Source organism: Archocentrus centrarchus, chromosome 16 (assembly GCF_007364275.1).
Source record: "Archocentrus centrarchus isolate MPI-CPG fArcCen1 chromosome 16, fArcCen1, whole genome shotgun sequence".
NCBI lineage: Eukaryota > Metazoa > Chordata > Actinopteri > Cichliformes > Cichlidae > Archocentrus > Archocentrus centrarchus.
The window spans coordinates 11186608-11206720 of record NC_044361.1 but is presented as its reverse complement, the minus strand read 5'-3'; the positions used below and the strand labels follow the sequence as shown (position 1 = coordinate 11206720).

Here is a 20113-nt window from a genome sequence, read left to right as displayed (position 1 = left end):
TACACAAGCTTCATTTCCACGTATGAACACATTTCAATAAATCATTCCATTTATTTCCCATTTTTCTAGCAAAATGTAAAGAAATGAGGGGTGGCTCAAGACTTGTGCACAGGACTGTAAATATGCATTAATGTGCAAATACTGTAAGGTCGGCAATGATTTCACACAATAAGAAAGGAAGCAAGGGAATTAGAAAGACTGTGTGTTTGTATGCTGACAGCCGGAGACTCTGATATTGTGCAGAAACAAAAAGGTTACATAAACACACTGTGTGACCAGGGTAACACCCTAATGTCTGTCGTCTTTCCTGGAGAAGAAAGGGGGTTTGTTGAAGTGCACGATGACGCCTCTACCCAATGCCATTTAGTAATTTGACTCAAAAAGCACTGCTGTCTCTGTAGCCGAATCTCCGTTTGCTCCTGTTCTGTGTTTGGCAAACATTGGCTTCACTGCTGCATGCCTTTTTTTAATACTGCAGTCACACTGAGTTCAGTGGTGCACCCTTTGTTATTGGTAAAGTCATTATAAAAGAAGCCAGAACCCACCCACATTTTCCTGGATGCAGGTATACACACACACACACACACACACACACACACACACACACACACACACACACACACACACACACACACACACACACACACACACACGCAACAATCTGAGGCTATTGGTGATTTTTTTTTTCTTGGCTGAAAATGTTACCACCCTGAAAAGCACATGCAGGTTGATACAAGATACATTTTTTTTTTCATTGCATGTATCAGGTTATGCTGTCAGTCATAAAAGATGGATGCAGCCACAGGGTTCAAAAAATAAAGCCTGTGTGGAAGTGCAATACCACTTAGTTAGATAAGGAAGCAAAACAGATCAGTTTCTTATTAGATAAGTGAACATGGTATTTAAATGGATGAATATAAAAGAGAAATGTAGGCGTTAAGAAATCTACACACTGTGACACAAACTCACATTTCTGTTTTGATTTGTATCTGTATTCACTGAGTTTTCTGTTATTTCCTATATGTGTATTTTCTTTATGATATTAAATATTTGGATGGACCCATTGTAACTATAATGAGGAAGAAAGGTGATTTAAGTGACTTTGAATGTAGTGTGGTTGTTGGTCTGAGTATTTCAGAAACTGCTGATCTACCGGGATTTTCCCACACAACCATCTCCAGGGTTTACAGAGAGTGGTCCAAAAATGACCAGACTGCTTAGGAAGGCATCAGTAACTCAAATTACTCATTTCAACCAAGGTATGCAGAACAGCATCTCTGAATTCATAATATGTTGAACCTTGAAGCAGATGAATGCACTTTTGGGATGTGGTGGAACAAGATGTGCAGCCAACAAATCTGCATCAACTGTGTAATGCTATCATGTTCTTATGGACCAAAATCTCTGAGAAATGTTTCCAGCACTTTGCTGAATCTGCGCCATGAAGAATTAAGACATTTCTGAAGGCAAAAGGAGGACCAACGTAGAATGAGCAAGATGTATCTAATAAAGTGACTGGTGAGTGTACAGATATATACTTTTTTAAAGTAAAAAAAAGGAGAGATAAAATGAAAGAAGTAAGAAAAGCCACACAACAAGGATGGGAGCAATATCATTATAACCACACTTGCTTCCCTGCTTTCTATAAGGCTCAGTAATACTTTCCTCAGGATATGTTCTGGGCTAAATTGACTTAGAATGGTCTATTATGATCAAGCTCCTTCTTGAAGTATATGCATGTCACTTCAGCCCTTTCTAATAATACAAAACAGAAAAGCTGCAGCTTAAAGCTCTCTCTTTTTCCACGTCCCCAAATCTGTGGGCTCAAACAGTGGGTCATTATGAAGAGTGATCAGTGAAAGGGTCCATTGATTTGTGGGATTGGGGGAAGGTCATGTATGGACTCATAGGAGAGGGGGAGAAAAAGCAAAAGAGGGCAGTCATGTATGTATGTATGTATGTATGCAGCAAACTTGGAAGTGCAGCGTCCCTCAGGAACCCCTCCAAAGCTTCCGCCCATTTCCTCCACTGGTGCTGAAGGTGCGCAGCAGGGCCAACGCCTCTGAGCTGTTCTGTTCAGAGGCCAAACAACAACTGTTATAGCTTATTAAAAGCACCTAAAAAGAGGAAATGTGGTTCTTGTTCAGATTTTCCTCTTAAATGGTGCCACTTTTTTTTTTTAAAGTGGAAAGGCCTCTGGGAGTTGTGGAATGGTTAACTATGGGAAAGGTTGTTCTTCATGTTAAACAAACCCCATAAAGTTCATTACAGGTAGAGCGAACTGGCCCAGGGCACTAATAATTAAAGAGGCTAAAAGGTCAAAATGCATTAGAGGTCCAGGCAGGTGAGCACAGCATCACACATTTTGACCTTACATTTTGACCTTTGTGCATGTTATCTGTTGGCTAATGTTATCCCTTGTGTTAATATTTTCAGTGAGCTATTTCTCATTTTGAAATTATATCTTTCAACATGGATATTCTAGCAAATTTTCAGATTTTCTCTTCATGAAGGGATTCAGAGTGGTCACATCAAATACAAGAGCTCTCCATTCCAATCATATTCTCCTTTTGGACAGTAAATGTCCGCAAAGTTCATTTCAGACTATTTATTTCATTTAAAGAAAAAGAGCAGAAGGGGTACGCAAATTTTACATCACTCTGCATTTAATCATTTAATAAAAAAAAAAAACACAGAACAAGCGAGCATGTGTGGTTCTTATCATTGTTGATCTAAGCTCTGTATGATTCATTAACTTGTTTATGCGTAAAGGCACTTGCAGCATTTTATTGTGTTTCCACTGCTTATATGATTACCTTTCTGCCAAGAGAGAAATCCACAAAAGTGATCTTACCTTGAAAATAAGGGACTTGAAACTCACTATCTGCACCTCTGTTGTCTACTTTAAAGAGGTGTCCACTCACTAAATCACAGACATCATATTTAAAGCTTGAGCTGAGCTCTCTTCCCTAAAGTATATGCTGACAAGTGCCAATGCAATCAGTAGGTATGGTTTTCCTGCTCCATAAAGTCTGGCTCTAATTACATTTAATGACTACGTTTGTGAATCCTTTACCGTCAGCTGCAGTGCAGGAAGTATGGCCAGGTGTTGATGTCAGTATGCAGCCGAATAAATGGAGGTAGGAGAGAAAACCACTTGCTTTTGACTGATTTAATTCCTAGTAATTGTATTTGTCTTTGTCTGCTGTCTCCTCCTCTTCCTGCCCAGAAAAGCCCCTTATGGATAAACTAGAATCAAAACAGTCACACACAAAAGGGACTACTGTGCACAATGCAAACTCCATGAGTCCAGCTCCTTAATACAAGCCTATTATTAAGATGTTTTAACAAGGGATTATATTTATAAAACAGCTGGATCAACAGGGTCATAAACAGTTGTAAGGTGATGCAATTGAAATCAAAGGTAAACCGCATACAATCATTCTGTTAATGATGTAACAAGTTATTGCTGGAGGGGGCATTTTTTATGACATTACATCACAAGCAATCATAATGATTTGTCTTTCGTTATCTGCAGAACACGACTGAGTGCCATTCATCTAAAGCTCACATCATTACTCAAGGTGGAATTTAAACTGTATCAATGGTCAGTATTTTAGACAGTCAGCTGATTTTTTTCCACTGCTTTCCAGGCTGAGATATGACAGTATCTAATAGATTGGATTGCTATGAAATTTTATAACATCTCATTATTTCTAATGTTGAATCAGAACTTTTATAATCAGAAACTTTAGATGGATTGTTATTAAAAAGTGATGCACATATCAGTGGTCACCTAACTTTGGTGGTCTCTTGGCTTTTCATCTAACACAACCATAAGCAAAATTCTAGTTTTTCCTATATTTTGGTTCATAAAAGAAATTAGGCCAAAGATTTTCATCTGTCATTTCTTAAGTGCTAACAAATGTAAGCATGCATAACCTCACAAACTAAGCCATGGAACAAAAGCTTCATTCGATGCCGAAGACATTTATTCACCACATCTGTCGCTATTGCATTTTGCTGCATGTTGCTAATTTTCAGCCTCAGTCATTCTTTTGTGATATTTTCAGAATTTGCTGCATTTTTTGCTGGTAGAGGAAAAGAACCAACAGAGCTGCTAGCACAGCTGTATACTATTTGCTGTAGACTATTTAATCATAGAATGTTATACATCATATTGCCAAAAGTATTCACTCAGCCATCCAGATCATTGAATTGTTCCAATTGAGGTGTTCCAATCACTTCCATGGCCACAGGTGTATATACCAAGCACCTAGGCATGCAGACTGCTTCTACAAACATTTGTGAAAGAATGGGTCGCTCTCTGGAGCTCAGTGAATTCCAGCCTGCTACCGTAATAGGATGCCACCTGTGCAACAAGTCTAGTTGAGAAATTTCCTTGTTACTAAATATTCCACTGTCAGCTGTTAGTGGAAGCGATTGGGAATGACAGCAACTGAGCCACAAACTGGTAGGCCATGTAAAATCACACAGTGGGGTCAGCGGATGTTGAGGCACGTAGTCCGCAAGCAACTTTCTACGGACTCAATCACTACAGAACTCCAAACTTCATGCACATAAATGGGTGCCAAATTAAATAAAAAATTATTAAAAATCAGTCTCCAACATGCACCCATTAAAAGGCCCATCTTACTCTTTTTTCTGTTGAGGCGTGTTTGCTTGTCCAACTCAAGAAGGCCTTATTTGTAGTACAGCAATTATCACACAAAGGCTTGTACCAAAGGGTGGGTGGTCTTTTGTCTGTATTGGACTCTACTGGACTCTACTCACTATTTTCAAGTCTTGTTGAATAAGACATGAGTTTTTAAACTGTGTTTCCCGTTAGAGTCAAGAAAAGGTATAATGCAGGGTATGCTTTAGGGTAGGCCTACCTTGCGATTAACAAGTCGTGACCCTACGAGCACACAGTGCCCCCTCACTCTTTGTGTCCTGTTTAAAAACAGCAAGATGGCAACACCATAATGCCCTTTTTGAAGCTTCCTTGGGCAAAATCATACTTCAAGGAAGCGTGAATGTTAGCTAAAAGAGCTTGTGTGTGTGTGTGTGTGTGAGAGAGAGAATAAGGCGTGTTGCAAGTGCTTTGAGAGCTCAAGTACAGTTGAAAAGTGCTATACCAGTCCACTTAGTTTCTATATGTGCAACAGTATCTGTAACTTGCTACAGTCAGAGGCTATCACTGTTTTTTAACTGTGTGTAGCTGAAATTTGCTATTGTGACACAATCTTCCAATTAAAAAAATCCTTTAATCTGCACATGGTTTGCTTAACACCTGTTGCTTGGTAGTTCTAGGTAGTTGGGGCTATTATATATATACTTCAATTATAAGTGGCAGAACTGAAATAAACAGAGTGACTTGGCACAGGCATTTCCAGCTTGTGTGCATTGACAGATAAAGTGTCAAAACACATCACAAACAGATTTTCCTTTTTGATGTTGGATTATAAAAAATTATAATGTGGGTTTTCTCTCTCTGTTTATTCATAAACACATTCAGCCAGGTGGATGACTTCCTGAAGAGCATCCAGCTGTTCCAGTCCTGTGATTACCTTTAATGGGTGGGCTCTTGGTGCGTCCCACACTCTCTCATGCATTCCTCATAGTTCCCACTGCCAGCTGGCATCCTGCCTAACCCTCAAAAATAACTTCCAGCTTGATACAGAAACAGATGGCAGATGTTTGTTGAACAGATTTGTTACTCAAACACAGAGTGAAAGTCTGATTTTTAAAAAAAAAAAAAAAAAAAGAGGTGATCAGGAGGTTTTGTCTGGTCTTGTTTGGACGCACTTTGGCTGGAGACACCGATCAATATCAAGCGCTGACCCATGTGATGCGAGTGATGCCAGCCTCTGGTTTCATAGCTGACTTTCAGCATTTCTTTATTTAGCCAATGACACCATTTCTTTTTTTAGCAGCATCCAGTTTGGCAATTAAAACCTAAACTCAAGGACACTTTAAAATGGCATTTCATGTTCATTAGAATTTTTTTTGTCTTCTAATATGCCTGAAAAAACCATTAATGCCTGGCTATGAGTGATGAAATCATACATTAACAAAAGACACTGAAATTAAAATGCGATGACGAGTGGCTGCTGATGATTGTGTGCCACCACATCCACAGTCCTAATGAAGCAGGTATGTATTGAACTCTTTCTGAATCATACCTTTAGATTTTGACTTAATTGAATCATCAATATTTAATTAATGATGCAATAAGAGAGAAATACAAATGTATGATATCACAGAGCATGGTCAGGTTTGCCCATTTGGCAGCAGTTTAATGTTGATGTTGACTTGAGGACAACATTATCAGTGAAAGCGAATCGTGCAACACTATGTGACCTCATATGAACCGCAGCAGCCTGATTGCATCGTGTCTGCTGCCTCTTTGTTCCACCTGCAGACAGAATTTACTTTAGATTAGAACATATTTTGAGTGCAGCTGAAATTGATTAAAGAGTCATTGCGGTGTGTCTCAACTGATGAGAGCAACGTGTACTAGAAACCCAACATTTTCCCCGCTTTACTCAGGTATTGTTGGGATACTGCAGACAAACATTTTGGGGGGTAAAAAGCACTGCAAAATTGGTCGCTTCTATTATTTTAAGTCGTAATTAGGAGCTTAAATAATCAGGACATATTGCGTTAAATCTATGCCAAATCAAATATGCAGATTCATCCACTGTGGCATCCCCTAGAGAAGTAAGGGAACAGCTAAAAGTACCTCTCATTTAAGTCAAAAACTAAACTTGTTGGGTGCTGTTATAGCTCACCTGGCTGAGGGGGTGCCAAAGGTGCTGCAGGGTCCTGGGTCTGAGTCTGCCCCAGACCATTTCCTGCATGTTATTGTCCTCAGCCTCATCCTGCCAAATGTCAAAAAGACATCTTAAAAAAACACAAAACTTTTGTCATGTTACAGTGAAGAGCTTTTTCCTTCTTTTTCCATATATCCAGTTATATTAAGTTATCACGGAAAAAAAATGGTTATATAAGTTACATTAAATAAGCTTATTCTGACTAAGGTACAAGGAACAAGGGTGGTGTGCAGGGCCGTAGTAACTACTGTACATAGGGATAAAGTTGATGAGCCATGAAGAAATGGGAAAGCTGCTGAAGCTAGGCAAAGAAAAGAGGTGACTCTCAGTAAGCAGCAGTGTTGTATCTGTATCTGTAGTGCTGAGAGAGCACTACAGAAGTGATGTTTGCTTTGAGAGTGTTGATGAAGATGTATAAAGAAGCTCATCCAAAGCAGCAGACAGTTCACAAGAGAGGTGAAGAAGAGAGTGCAGGCAGGGTGGAGTGGGCGGAGACGAGTGCCAGGGGAGATTTGTGAGCGAAGGAGGGAAGGAGAGAGTGAAAGGGAAGGTTTATGAGACCTGCTATGATGGATGGCTTGGAGACGGTGGCTGATGAGAGAGATGGAGCTGGAAGTGTCAGAGCTGAAGATGTTAAGGTTTTTATTGGGAGTGATCGGGACTGACAAAATTACAAATGAGTGCATCAGAGGAACAGCTCAGGTTAAGTGGTTCAGAGATAAAGTCTGAGAGACAAGGCTCAGATGGTTTGAACATGTGCAGATGAGGAATAGTGGATATACTGGACAAAGGGTGTTGAAGATGGAGCTGCCAGGCAGGAGGAAAAGAGGAAGACCTCAGAGAAGATTCATGAATGTAGTGAAGGAGGACATGCAGAGGGTTGTCACTCATTCGGTGACAAAGGAGGATGCTAGGGATAGTGGAAGTGCAGCTTTTGAAAGACGATTGAAGATTTTGTCTAAACTGTCCAAGCTTTAAATATGATTAAGCTGAATAACTGTACAATAAAACTGTTCTTTTAACCTATCAAATTAAGTTATTAAAAATCCTTCTTAGCTGATCCATAAATCCCTCTGGGTATGCACACATCCTGCACTACTATCCTCCTGCAATACTAGGATTTTTTTTTAAAGTTGCAATATTTCTGGGCTTAATGTGACTGAAAAAGCTGCCATTAACTATAAATTCAGCTTTTCTCTTTGAGATGAACACCTTATGACACCATTACTGTTCATGAAGATCAAGACGTTTTCTCCTCCTGCACTTCATGCTCACCTTTGGATTTCCACTTCCCATTCAGCAAGCATTTTAAGATCACTTTATCAGTCTGACCATTTTTACACCCTCAACACAACTACAATCCTTTACCATAAAATCCAGCCTCAGTTGTCCAACGCCTGGGATTCAACTTCAGCATTCAGTCACACGTGCTGACAGTCAGAGGTGGGACAGACTGGGAAAAAAAAAAAAGTATAATTTTTACATTTTTTGTTAATGAACAACAGTGAATATGACATGTTTTTGTAAATGCACATGATTCTGCACACATTTCCAAATCCCTACTTGGATAAAAATTCATGAATCTGGATAAATCATCCTGTTCTGGGTAAAGTCCACTCTGATTTGTGAGCAGTCACACCATAAACACGAGACATATGGACCGAGGGTTGAATAACCCGTGTCTCACTCGCAGAATGCCAGGGTATTCCTGACTGTCAGACTTCACTGCTGCTTACTGTTACATAACTCTGTAACTGTGTCAAGGCTGGAGGTTGACCTTGGCTTCAAATATCTGTGCTGTCATGGCCCTCAGACTCACCATCCTGAAAAATGATCTTAGCTATGCGTTTGTAACAAATCCTACAACTAATCAGACTTGGAGGAAGGTCTGAAATAATGCAAAGCAATATCCAAACTCAATATTTTAGCCTAGTTTACAAACCGACTCTATTTCCCAAGAAAGCTACTTGTTCAGCTCAAGTTATTGTAACAGAAGCATTAATATTACAAGGCCTACTACTAGCTCCTGCTCCTGCAACTACTTACCTACTACTATCAATGAGCTTGTGTTCTGAGTGTAGTTATTATATAAACTACTTCTGATAATACTGCACCCACTCATTTGGTGCTGCTACACATGCAAATAACAATTAATCATTATAGGCTAAATTATGATTCATACACAGTCTTAAGGTGTCGTAAGGTGTGTATCTACACCATTTTAAGGGGTTACATTATGTATCCTTAGGAGAATCTGTAACTACGCTCCAGGAACTTGGCGTCTTGTTGCAAGGTCAGGTAACACGGAGGTACTTTGCTCATATCAGCACCTTCAGTTAATTACAATAAAACAGCCTCACTGATAAAGAGGCTTCGGCTCTTCTTGAACTGAGAGACTCCTCTGATCAGACGTGAAGGACCAGATCTCTGCGGCTGGACCTGCGCATCCACTTGTTGAGTAAACAACAGTTCACAGGACTCGCTCTATTTAAAGCGGCAACAACATGTCACACGGACTCGTCAGACGGGAGTCGGTGGAAACGGAGATGCACAAGTCCGAGGACAAGAGGAAAAACTTCGTTCATACCAAGAAGAGGGGCTACGATGTTACACGAAACCCCCACCTGAACAAGGTAAGCGCTCACACGCCGCGCGTGACTTTTCCGTTTGTTTCAATGAACAAGGTTGACAAGTTAGCTGATGCCTTCAGGTGCTGTGGGAAATATTACAACTCTAAATATAGCGGCAAAGTTCATTCTCAAGTATCAATAGGGGCGAGGAAACATGGCGGTTATTTTTATTATTATAGCCGAATTCATGAAGTTTACGTGACTTTTAAGGGGTGCAGCTGCTAAGCGTGATTAATTACTCAACCTTTGCTATTAAGTAACACCTAACTTGATTGTTTACTACCTGTTGTATGACATTGTTATGATACTCATTATAAAAGCTACCACCACTCAAATGCATTTGAGTTCTATGGTATGTATTTAGTAATAAAGCAGTCTTAGTTTTATGACTGGATAACCGGCATAGAGGAGTCATAGAGGAGACAGTGAATGGAGCAGCAGCCCGGAGGTTTAGGTATCAGCTTTAGACGCGGTTATATTTAGATTTAAAGAGCCAAAGGCTGCGCTGGCAGGGAGAGCCTGGCCTTTTAACACTGCCCTGTCACATATTGCTTTGCCCCGACAAGCACGGCGTGATAGTAACATGATTAGGAGTGGCTCGGGCCCATCTTATCTCGAGTACTGTAGCACTATAGCGTGATTCAGCATATTGTCACAGAGGAATAAAAGCTTGCTTTCTTTTTCGTAAGTAAAATGAGGAACGGGGACCTGCTGGAAGTTGCTTACCCTTGCAATAAATTGTGCTGAGCAGCTTCCTCGTAGATCATGAGAAAAAGGGAATGGCTTTGCATTATGTTATAGTTTGAAAAACATATCTAACATGAGTCTTATGACCACCCTTTGCTGTTGTATTAGACTGACTTATGTCCATGCCTGCCATAAATGCACAACAAACAATGAGCGTATGGCAGCCTTTGAGCTTTTCCAGTGCTTTCTCCTGGTTTGTGTGGTGGGACGGGGCCCCAGAGGTCAGGCTGTGATGACAGGGTCTCTGTCCATGGTGCTGACTGACCTTCAGAACGAGGGCTGAATTTAGGCTCGCTCATATGTCAAGTCTTCCCCACAACCACTTGACCCTCTCAGGTCAATTTTAGAACTCTCTGCTGTCTGTTTCTGTTTTCTAGCCTCTCAGTTGCCAAATGTGTTTCACTCTTGGAAAATGTCTGACAATATTCAAAACATTTAAGCTGTTCTGGTTCATTTGACTAGAATCTCAGATACAAAATACAAAATACACACTGAAACTATAAGCATTGTCTGTTTTCTGAATACAAGCTGCTCTGGGCTGATAAACGTTGCACTTGGTTTACTGGAGATGAAGGAGTTGCCAGCCTGGCAACTGATAAGTGAGATAGTGGAGGTCAAACAGGCCAATATGTGTGTATGTGTGTGAGTGTGTGTGTATGTGAGATGATGGGTGGAGAAACGGTGGCTGCATAAAGGCCTGTTTGTTAGGCAGGTTAATCACACCACCCCTGACAGCACCTCATGCTGCATGTCAACAAATGCAACATGACCACTAAGAATAAATTAAGGGCACCCTTTGTAATGTGGGTGTGTCCAGCCAGACACATAAATGGCATCTTTTGTTCTGCAGGGGTTGTGAGCTTTGAAATAAAGGAATAAAGGCATGTGTTAGTCTTCTTTTGTAAATGTCCTGTTTGCATATATGTAACCCCAACTGAGCTCCATATGAACTCCAAACAGCGTTTGATAAACCAAAAAAGTCAAAAGATTGTTGGACTGCAATAAATACAGTAACGTTCTCTTTGTGACAGTTTATGGGAAATATGGTGTTGCACAGCAGTAGAGTGATGTCAGCATTGTGGTGAACCTGCACAACTTAATAAATATTTTTTTATCTGCAAAAGGAATATCAAGACTGTGTAAGATCGTATTTCGTAGCATCTTGTACTGGCTGGAGTTGTTGCCATGAAGTTCATGATTTTAGTACTAGTGTGGGTGGCCAGTTTTTCACTATGTTTTAAGCACATGTGACATAATGTTGCCCTTTTTTGTTCTTGCTTTCCTGCTATTCCTCATTTTCAGGAAACCAGTCACCTACTGGTCAATGGGGTAGGAGCACAGGGAGCAAACCTGCTGCAAATGCAGGCTTAAGTGTCTTAGACTTGCATTCTTTTTAATGCAAGTTTGCGGGAAAATGGCACCTGTGCTCTGTGACCTCATACTGAATAGAACAACAAGTCAGTTTTGTAAACTATGGCCATTGTAAGAGGGTCACCATTCCCTTGTCTCATCTGATTCCAAAGCAAAAACACCAAGATGTTGATGGTTAAAATGCTCAGCATGAGGTTTGATAGCAGGGCTTTGCTAACCACTAAGTGACATCACTAAGGCTACTTCCACCTTATATATTGTCTATAGGCGGGATTCATCTCCCATTCTATGTCAGGTTAGGTTGTCTCACATACACAGCGTAGAGTGTAGGAGGAACATCTGCAAAACTGAACAATACTTGAAAGCCAAACAAAAAAATTTAATGAAACTAAATGAAAAAAATAATGGTTCCACCAGCGAATCAGCTCCTAGTCATGTGAACTTTCCAAGTGGTTTAAAATGTAATATAAATCATAATCTATTTTGTTATAAAGAAAATGTGTCAATACCTTTAATGAAGCTGTTATTTTATTTAAACCATATGCACTGCTCACTGCTTTCCTTACTGTTCTATCAGTCATTTCCCTGTGCTGTAAATATACGCTTTTGTTATGTATCTATTGCAACATTGCACCATTGCTCATTAATACCAGCAAATCTTTGAGTCTTTGAGTTGCCATCTTGAACATTCCCTTTCATTTTCTGTTGTAGAAATTTGAATTTGATTAGTGGAATTTATCAGAGAACTGATTTGAAATAGTTCTTTAACCATTTCTTTATAGTAAGATGAGGTGTGTGACAGAGGCCATTGTGGCTATTGTGGACCTATTGTGTGCCTGGACCTTTGCTTAGACCTGGCCAAGTAAACTGTTTGCTTGTGGCACTGTTTTGTCTCTTTAAATCAAGGATGTGTAAGAAGCTGGACCTTAAACATAAATCTTGACTGAAGTGACACAGAAACACACATATTTCCTTTATAAAACAAGTCTCTCTCATACTGTTTGCTTACCACCCTTTTCTTCCTCTTTCTTCTTTCTCCAGACTTTCTTCTCAGTGGTGTCAAGGAGGAATGTAACAAGAGCCTAAGTCCTTTGTTCTTTATTTTACAAGGTGGCTTTTAATCTCATTTTAAAGTTAGCCATCCTAAATGAGCTCACAGTTTGTGCTGTTATATTGTTTTGGAAGAAAATGTGGTTTAATAAGAGTCATCAGGAGCAAGCACTGGTGGAGCCTGCTGTGACTGTGCTCTGTTTGTACAAAAAGAACTGTTTGGACAAAAGTAAAGGTTTTGGTTATAAAACGGTCTATATTTGGTGGTTTGAGGAGAAGCTAGGACACAAATGCTCCCATACATAGTGGTTATAATCTTGGTTAATCTTGATTGGTGGTTGTACAGTATGAGGTCAACTTGACCACCTCATCAGCTGGCTACAGTTAACCCAAACTTACACACACACACACACAATGAAGTTAGAATCATATCAGAAAAAAAGTGATGCAGCCAGGTGAACCTTCTCCTCTCAGTCCTGTATGTGACCGGGGTCAAGGAAATTGGAGGAGAAGGTAGGAAATGACTGCTAAAGCGTGTTAGTGGCTGTACACAGGGGGGCTTCTGTGGCTAAGGCAGTGGCACCTTGTTGCCCTCCTCCTGATTTGCGCAAGCTCAGGGGATGAGGTGTGTTTACCTCCCTCAGCTGGCCTGCTTCACCTCTTATAGGAGCCAGTCACTGCACAACCTGTTAATTGATGCTGAGGGACGTAGCGCTGAAAGCAGCCTGTCCTCACATCGACAGGCTTCGATTTCCTTTTAATCTTTCCACACATGCACGTAAGCCTGCGCAGCAGATGCATGGACACACGCACACAGCTTCACCTTACTTCATATTCAATGCTCCCTCCCCAGAGGTGGAACCGGATATTATAGGTGTGTTTTATGTGTGCGCACCATGCAATAATGAGATGAAGTGGGGTGCGAGAGGTAGAAAGGGTCCTCTGTGGTGGAGAAGAGAGTGCTGGCCCCGCTCCACAGAAGTCCTCTGTGTCTGTGCTTGATCACACTTAAATGAGGCATCTGTGTGAATCTCAGCCCTCAGTGCGTCTCTCTGATGCTGGTTCCGCCTGCCTCAACCCCCCCCCCCCCCCCCCCCCCCCCCCCAAAAAAACAACAATAACAACAACATCCTTAAAAATGCTCTTAGTACCTCATCAGGGATGCCTCTCACACTAAACTGAGCTGCCTAACAGCTGTTCATTCACGGGCTCTGATCTGTAGGTGAAGGTTGTAGTGGTTGAGGAGAATTAGAGCTGCTACTCTTGTCTTTTCTCTATTTGTATTAAAAAATACCCTCATCAAACCTGGCAACAGCAGACTCACAAAGACTTGCATTCAAATACAGCAGGCCTCTGAGTGAGAAATAGTGCGCTAAACCTGACGTAAACTCACACTGATCCCCTTGATTAAACAATAATGTTTTGTTTGTTAAGGTCATTAAGATCACTAACAGCATGCATCATTTGAGCCTATGAATACTGAGTAAAATTGAAAGTCCTTGCTCAGTAGCACTGTAGATGAATGCCTCATTTGTAACCACAGCCTCCACGTATAACATTGCAAGATGGCCGTTCAGATGAAAGACTGAAATTAAGAACCTCTGTTTTTGGCGAGTAGTAAACAGCAGTCTATCTGATTGGGCACTGAGGATGTGCTGGTATGCCAAAATGGCAACTTTCCTGATAACCCTCAAGCAACTGGAAGTCATTAAGCTCTCATGTTAGAGTTTCTCCCATTTGGCCGCTACTTTCGGCTCTCAGAAAAAAAAATTTTTTCCTCCGCAAGGGTTTGCATTTTCCTTTAACCGAGATGTAAATAAATTTAGCAACAAGCAAACAAATGGCAACAAATAAAAATGGTCTTTCATTCGGAAGTGGGAATATTGCAGCTCTGGCTTGGCTTCAGATCCTTTCCTTTCTGTAGTTCTCATGTGCTTTTGTGTTTGCACAGCAACGACTGATCTGAGTTTTCCATTTGAAACATAATGAGCTCCAGCCGGTTTGCGTCTATATCAAAGCCTGATGAGGTTTTCATAAGACTGCATGCACTCTAACTTAGTTATGTCACAGTTCTTTAAGAGAAAACGCAGCGTTGACATGGCAGTGACTTTAGGCAGTGCAGTCTGGAACTCTGATGGCTGCTGAGTCACCGTGTCAGTAAGACATGACGGCAAAGTTTGTTTTCTGCACCATCCCGACTCAGAAAAGCTTCATGCTGACAGCTTGCTGTGTTGGGGAAGCATTACAGTAATGCTTTGTTTGCGCTGCTCGCCAAGGTTCCCATGAACCTTGGGAATCTTTCTGCATTTATCACTCTCATAGCTTTCTAGCACCCATCTATTGTAGAACCAACATTTCACATCCTAGGGGAAATCCTGTAATGTCTGTGATGACAGTGCATTAAGCGTTAAATAATTTCACAAGTATCTCTTGACAAAAGCAGGAAGGAACAACGAGCACTTACTGTAATTAAAGTTTTTGCACTGTGAGCAGTTCAACATTATGTGAATTGCACTATTTTACTTCTGTAGAGTAGAACTAGAGTGAGGCTGCTCCTCTCTATCAGCAGCTGCACCATCAGCTGCAAGAACAGCACATGTTGTGCATAACATTTATAGCAGAGGTGCCTGAAGAGGATACAGGATACATGTAATAACTATGTTGCTACTCGTATATGGAATGCTGTAATACTTTTATGACCAAAATAACTCCAAAGCAAAATTCCCATAAACCTCAGCTGTACTTTTAGCACGTTAACATGCTAACAAGCTAAACTAAGATAGACGTTAAGTAAGCTAACGTTAAGCATTGTCTCTCAGAGCCTACTATCTGGGCTGTCTCAGGTTGGTTTTTGCATTTTGTCAGAGCCAGAGTTATTCTAAACTAAGCTTCCTCTTGCTATACACTGTATATCAAATATGGACAAAGCTGTGATGTCATCCATTGGTTTGTGAAGCCCCCTTTTGAGGTCTCTAGATTTGCATTATGGCTTTCACAACCCTCTTTGCTACTCATATTATTTAGTTTTAATTGTAATCATATTGTGTGAGAAACTTGACCATTGGATGTAGGATTATTAGATCATTTGTCTGTGTGGGTTACAAGCTGTTTAGTGGTTATCTGAGGTTAAAATCAAGGATGTTGTCACCCAGATTACAAGCCTTCGTTAACTGAGTGGCTAAAATGGGACAAGATTCTCTGTGTTTGACTCCATGGAGAACAGCTGCACTTGTCAATCTGTTTCACTATGTGGACCACAGAGCTATAGAGCTATATGAATATGTGTACACCATGTATGTGTGTGAGTTGTCCCAGGTGTGGCCAGGTGTGTAAGGTCACATTGCTGGTGAGCAGACATTCCTCTGATAGACTGGAGTGGATCGGGCAGACAGAGAGAAAGTGCACCCCCGTTCCCCTCCAGCGATCACCCCGCTAACCTGAGCTTTACACAGTCACACGCAAACACACGTGCACACACAGAGGCGAACACACATGCCTATGTTGTGTTGTTAGCCTGCAGCACCATGAGTGCTTTTATCAGTGTTTTCTTCAGGGCTGGCTCAAATAAACCGAGTGTAACATGATCAGACTGTCAATTCAACTGTCTGCACGCACACACATACATTTCTGACGCTGTGTTTATTCAGCAGCAAGTGCTTCCAAATAGCTGGACCTCCTCAGCTCACTTTTGTGTGTGTTTCTTTTTTTTTTGTTGTTTTTTGGGGGGGAAGATAGGTCCTCATTCATGTGAGTACAACGGAGAAGCCATTAGCTTGTCCCAGACAGACAGAGGGAGACTGTCAGAGCCTCATCACCTTCCTATGAAGCTCATCCCAACCATCCCTCCTCTTTCAGCCTGTCGTTTTCCCCTCCTCTCTACCTCAATGCTGCTTTTGTCTCTTATATTAGAGTGCTGGAGGTCTTGTCATGACTTAACAAAGATGCATCAGAGAGAATTTAAAGGTAGTATTTGGTTTCAGCATTCTGCAGCTTGTGGGTGTATGACCGTTACGCTCAAATGTTTTTTTCCCGAGACAAGAGAGATGGCTATCATTATGATTGATCCCAAGCAGACTGACAGGCTCTGTGATGTTGCAGCTTCATGAAAAAGGAGGTGGTTAGTGTTAATGGCCTTCAGTCAGCAGGGTAAAAGCCTGGTCACGCCTGCAGTTACAGCAGTGAAATTGTGCAGCAAAGTCACTTAAGGAATTGTTGCGATCAGTGGATTTCCTCACAAGGGCAAATCCATTCATGCAGTCTTCAGATTTGATGACACATAAAGGCAGACCCATCCAGCTCAAAGAAGGTAGTTACAAACTGGCAAAACTATAACTTTTTTAAAAATGAAAAGCCATGACTTACCACTGACTGCGACCTGCTGTGTCACTGATGACCCAGCATTTGTTTAACTGTAGCAATAGTTGTATAGTAAAGAGAGGTGTTAGTTTTACTTTTTTTTTTTTTTTACTGTAACAGTAGATTCACAGGTGTTACATTCATAATAATATTCATTACGTGAACTCAGTTGCAGGGAAAAAAGGAAAAAAAATGCTTTCTTGATAAAGAGTTAACTGAAGTCACAGAGGTGAGACAGGCTGCTTTTTGACACAGTGTAGGAAGGCCAGTGCAGAAGCTGCTTTTACAACACGTCTGTTCTTCCTTCTGGGTGTTGACGACAGAATTAGACAGTTATTTTAGGGCAGACTCTGAAATTGGATTGGCTGTCTGTGGGAGATTTCCTGTTCCATTAAGACAGGTCACCCAGTGGACTCTTCACTGAGGCATCTGTTTTATTTGTGTCTTCCTGTCTGCATTAATCAGCTGGAGGTTTTGACTTGTTTTTTGCAGCAGAAAACAAACAGTACAAATGAGATTTCATAACAAGACAGTCACTTGCAGAGTCAGACGTTGCTGTCGAGGCTCATACTGTCACCTGAGTGTGTCCGATGAATGCAGCAGTACTAACTGAGAGTGAATGTTTGAAGCACAGAGCTGATTTTCTTAAGGGCTTTGGACATTTTTCCAGGAACTCTCAGGCTCCTAAGGGACCTGGATTGTGCAGCACGAAAAGGGCTGCCTCAAGGGAACTGGATGTGTTTAAGGAGCCCTACATGACTGCTGCCTCCACCCACTTTAAGGCTGCCCTCCCTGAGTCAACAGCGGCTCGGCTCTCAAGGCTGTTTGACCAAAAAGCGTGTCTGTACATTCACAAGTTGGCACCTCCTGATTTAAGGAGCCCTGCGTTTGCATATTTGCTTGAGCTGGAGGATTTTAGATGAACTTGTGGGTCAGTCTCAGAACTCAGGGCTGCTAGGAGGAGATCATAACCCATGAAAGTGACTCCGTGCTCAGAGTTTGTCTGTTCTCTAAGCGCAGATTTGGACAAGAGATGTGTTGCTTTGCTCATTTTTGAACGTTATAGAAGAAATGCTGGTGAAGCCAGAGGTACTGACGCACAAAACTTCAAACACAATTTGTGGTGTTTGTGCTTCTCATTATGCTAAGATTGCTTCTCTGGTTATTTCTATATTTCTGTCTTGTCTACTTAACACAAAATGAAAGATGATATATATTTTGAAAAAGGTCAAAGAAATGACAGGACACCTGAGAAAAAATACATAAATACATTTTTATAAAAATATGGTGAAAAATTAACAAAACTCTCCTTACTTATTAAAACATCAAGACTGCGGGGCACCTGGGTGGCTTAGTGGTGAAGCCAGCGACCACATACATATGCCGCGTTGCGGTGCGGGTGACGCGGGTTCGTGTCCCGGCCTGTCGTCAATTTGCCCGCGTGTCTTCCCTTGTATCTTTCCCCCATTTACGGTCTCTTTCCACTGCTAACAAAAGCCGCTGTGGCCAAAAACGCAAAAACAAAAACATCAAGACTGCAAACACAAAGAAGCATGGTTTCTTAAGTCATCTGCGTGAGCAGTCCTAACAGTTACAATACAGAAATTATAAAAGCTAGATGGGGAAAAGGGGCAGCAAATACACAAGTGCCCAAAACCTGCATTCTGTCTTATGGTTGCAAAAATACTTCTAGCTGTGTAGTTTTTACTTCTTACTAGTTCTTTTATTTGACTGCAAAAAACCCATAAAGTTGCCATTAACCATGTACAGTACATCATTGTCCTTAAGATAACTTTATATGTAAAATAAAACAATAATAGGTATACATTTTTTATGAAAAAAAAGTTAATCATATCAGTCCAAAAGGTTCTTGTGTGGGTGCAGTTCCAGTTCCCAGTTTGTTAGAGCTCTTTTTCTCATTGCTTTTCTTTGACAGCATTGCTAACAACATGCAGCTGAAATGTTGAGAGAGAAACCATTAGTTAGCTTCCCGATGGACGTGTTTGGCCCTCTGAACAAAGATTGTCTGCTAATGACCTGATTTGTTTAGGTGCACATGCAGGCCTGACACGGCACATTTGCTGCAAGGTATTCTTTGGGAAAAGCTTAGTCAGGCTGTAAGATCCTGAGAGGAGATGGCTGGGAGCTGATGTGTGCATTTTGTCTTCCTCCTGAGAGGAAAGGATGGATTTAAAGGGCTTTATTCAGAGGGCAATCCTCTTGAACCCTGCTATGGCTGCCAGTTTAGCAGGAAACAGATGGGGGCATCTGGCCTCTGCTGAGAACCTCTGACTTTGAACAGAGTAAAGACACCTGCTACTGCTCACTGTGCCATCACACTGAATGCAAACATTCAAAAGTGAGAGCTTAGGTGGACATAAAAAAAACACTGCAGTAGACTGCATCAGGCGTTGAAGGCAAAATATTTGTTCAAGTCACTGATCAGTTTTACAAGTCATGGCAGTCTTGATTTTCACACACTTTTGCTGCTGTGGTCTACAAATTATTAACAGTCCTTTTGTGTGTTTTATGTGACACCCACGCTCTACACATTCCTGCAGATTTTCCTGTCTTTGATGGAAGATGGACAAATAGTAGATGTAATGTTTAGGCACAGGCTATAAATTCCAGCCATCCTGTAGGGAAATACAGATAATACCAGCTGACAGGGAAAGTACAGATATATGATATACTTTACTTTTTACACCTAGTCCCACATTTATCTGAACAGAATTTTATTCATGTATAATAAAAAGGTTTCATAAGTATTTGGACAATCTATGCTTAGCAAGTACAAAACCTTCAAGTTCTTTAAAAAACAAACGTCAGTCAGCTTTAACCATTTCCACCACTGCCTTCCTCAAGATGTATCTTGCATAAGCCGTGATTGTCTGCTGCTAAATAAAGCAGCAGCTCAGGGATGTTCATGTTTTGGGCATGTGGCTCATTGGTCTCAGGGTGTGATTCTCGCTCAGGGCTCAAATCATTGATAACCCCCGTTGATCCTCTAAATCTGCTTCTTCACCAAAAGAAGCAATTCGTAGATTCCATAATAATCTTTCCATAATAATGGCTTTCCAATAGAAAATACTCTTCCTATTTTAGTTTTCAACTTGGTATTAA

At 41.0% G+C, this 20113-nt stretch overlaps 1 protein-coding gene and 1 long non-coding RNA gene across 4 annotated transcripts in view; one reads left to right on the top strand and one right to left on the bottom strand.

Moving 5' to 3' along the window:
• Positions 1 to 6265: 6265 nt before the first annotated feature.
• LOC115794152 (uncharacterized) lies at positions 6266 to 9546 on the bottom strand. Of its 3 annotated transcripts, none has more exons than XR_004021161.1 (4): positions 9461 to 9546; positions 8205 to 8289; positions 6795 to 6884; positions 6266 to 6418 (listed from the first exon to the last, which is right to left on the bottom strand). It is a non-coding gene; the product is annotated as an uncharacterized LOC115794152 (long non-coding RNA). The 3 variants fall into 3 exon arrangements; XR_004021159.1 differs by lacking the exon at positions 9461 to 9546 and adding an exon at positions 9197 to 9335; XR_004021160.1 differs by lacking the exon at positions 9461 to 9546 and adding an exon at positions 9167 to 9304.
• Positions 9307 to 20113, top strand: part of me1 (malic enzyme 1, NADP(+)-dependent, cytosolic) — a 98943-nt gene continuing 88136 nt past the window's right edge. Inside the window, exon 1 of the mRNA XM_030749477.1 lies at positions 9307 to 9469. Within this exon, the coding sequence (XP_030605337.1) occupies positions 9341 to 9469 (129 nt within the window). The 5' untranslated portion in view covers positions 9307 to 9340. The remainder of the gene's footprint in view (positions 9470 to 20113) is intronic.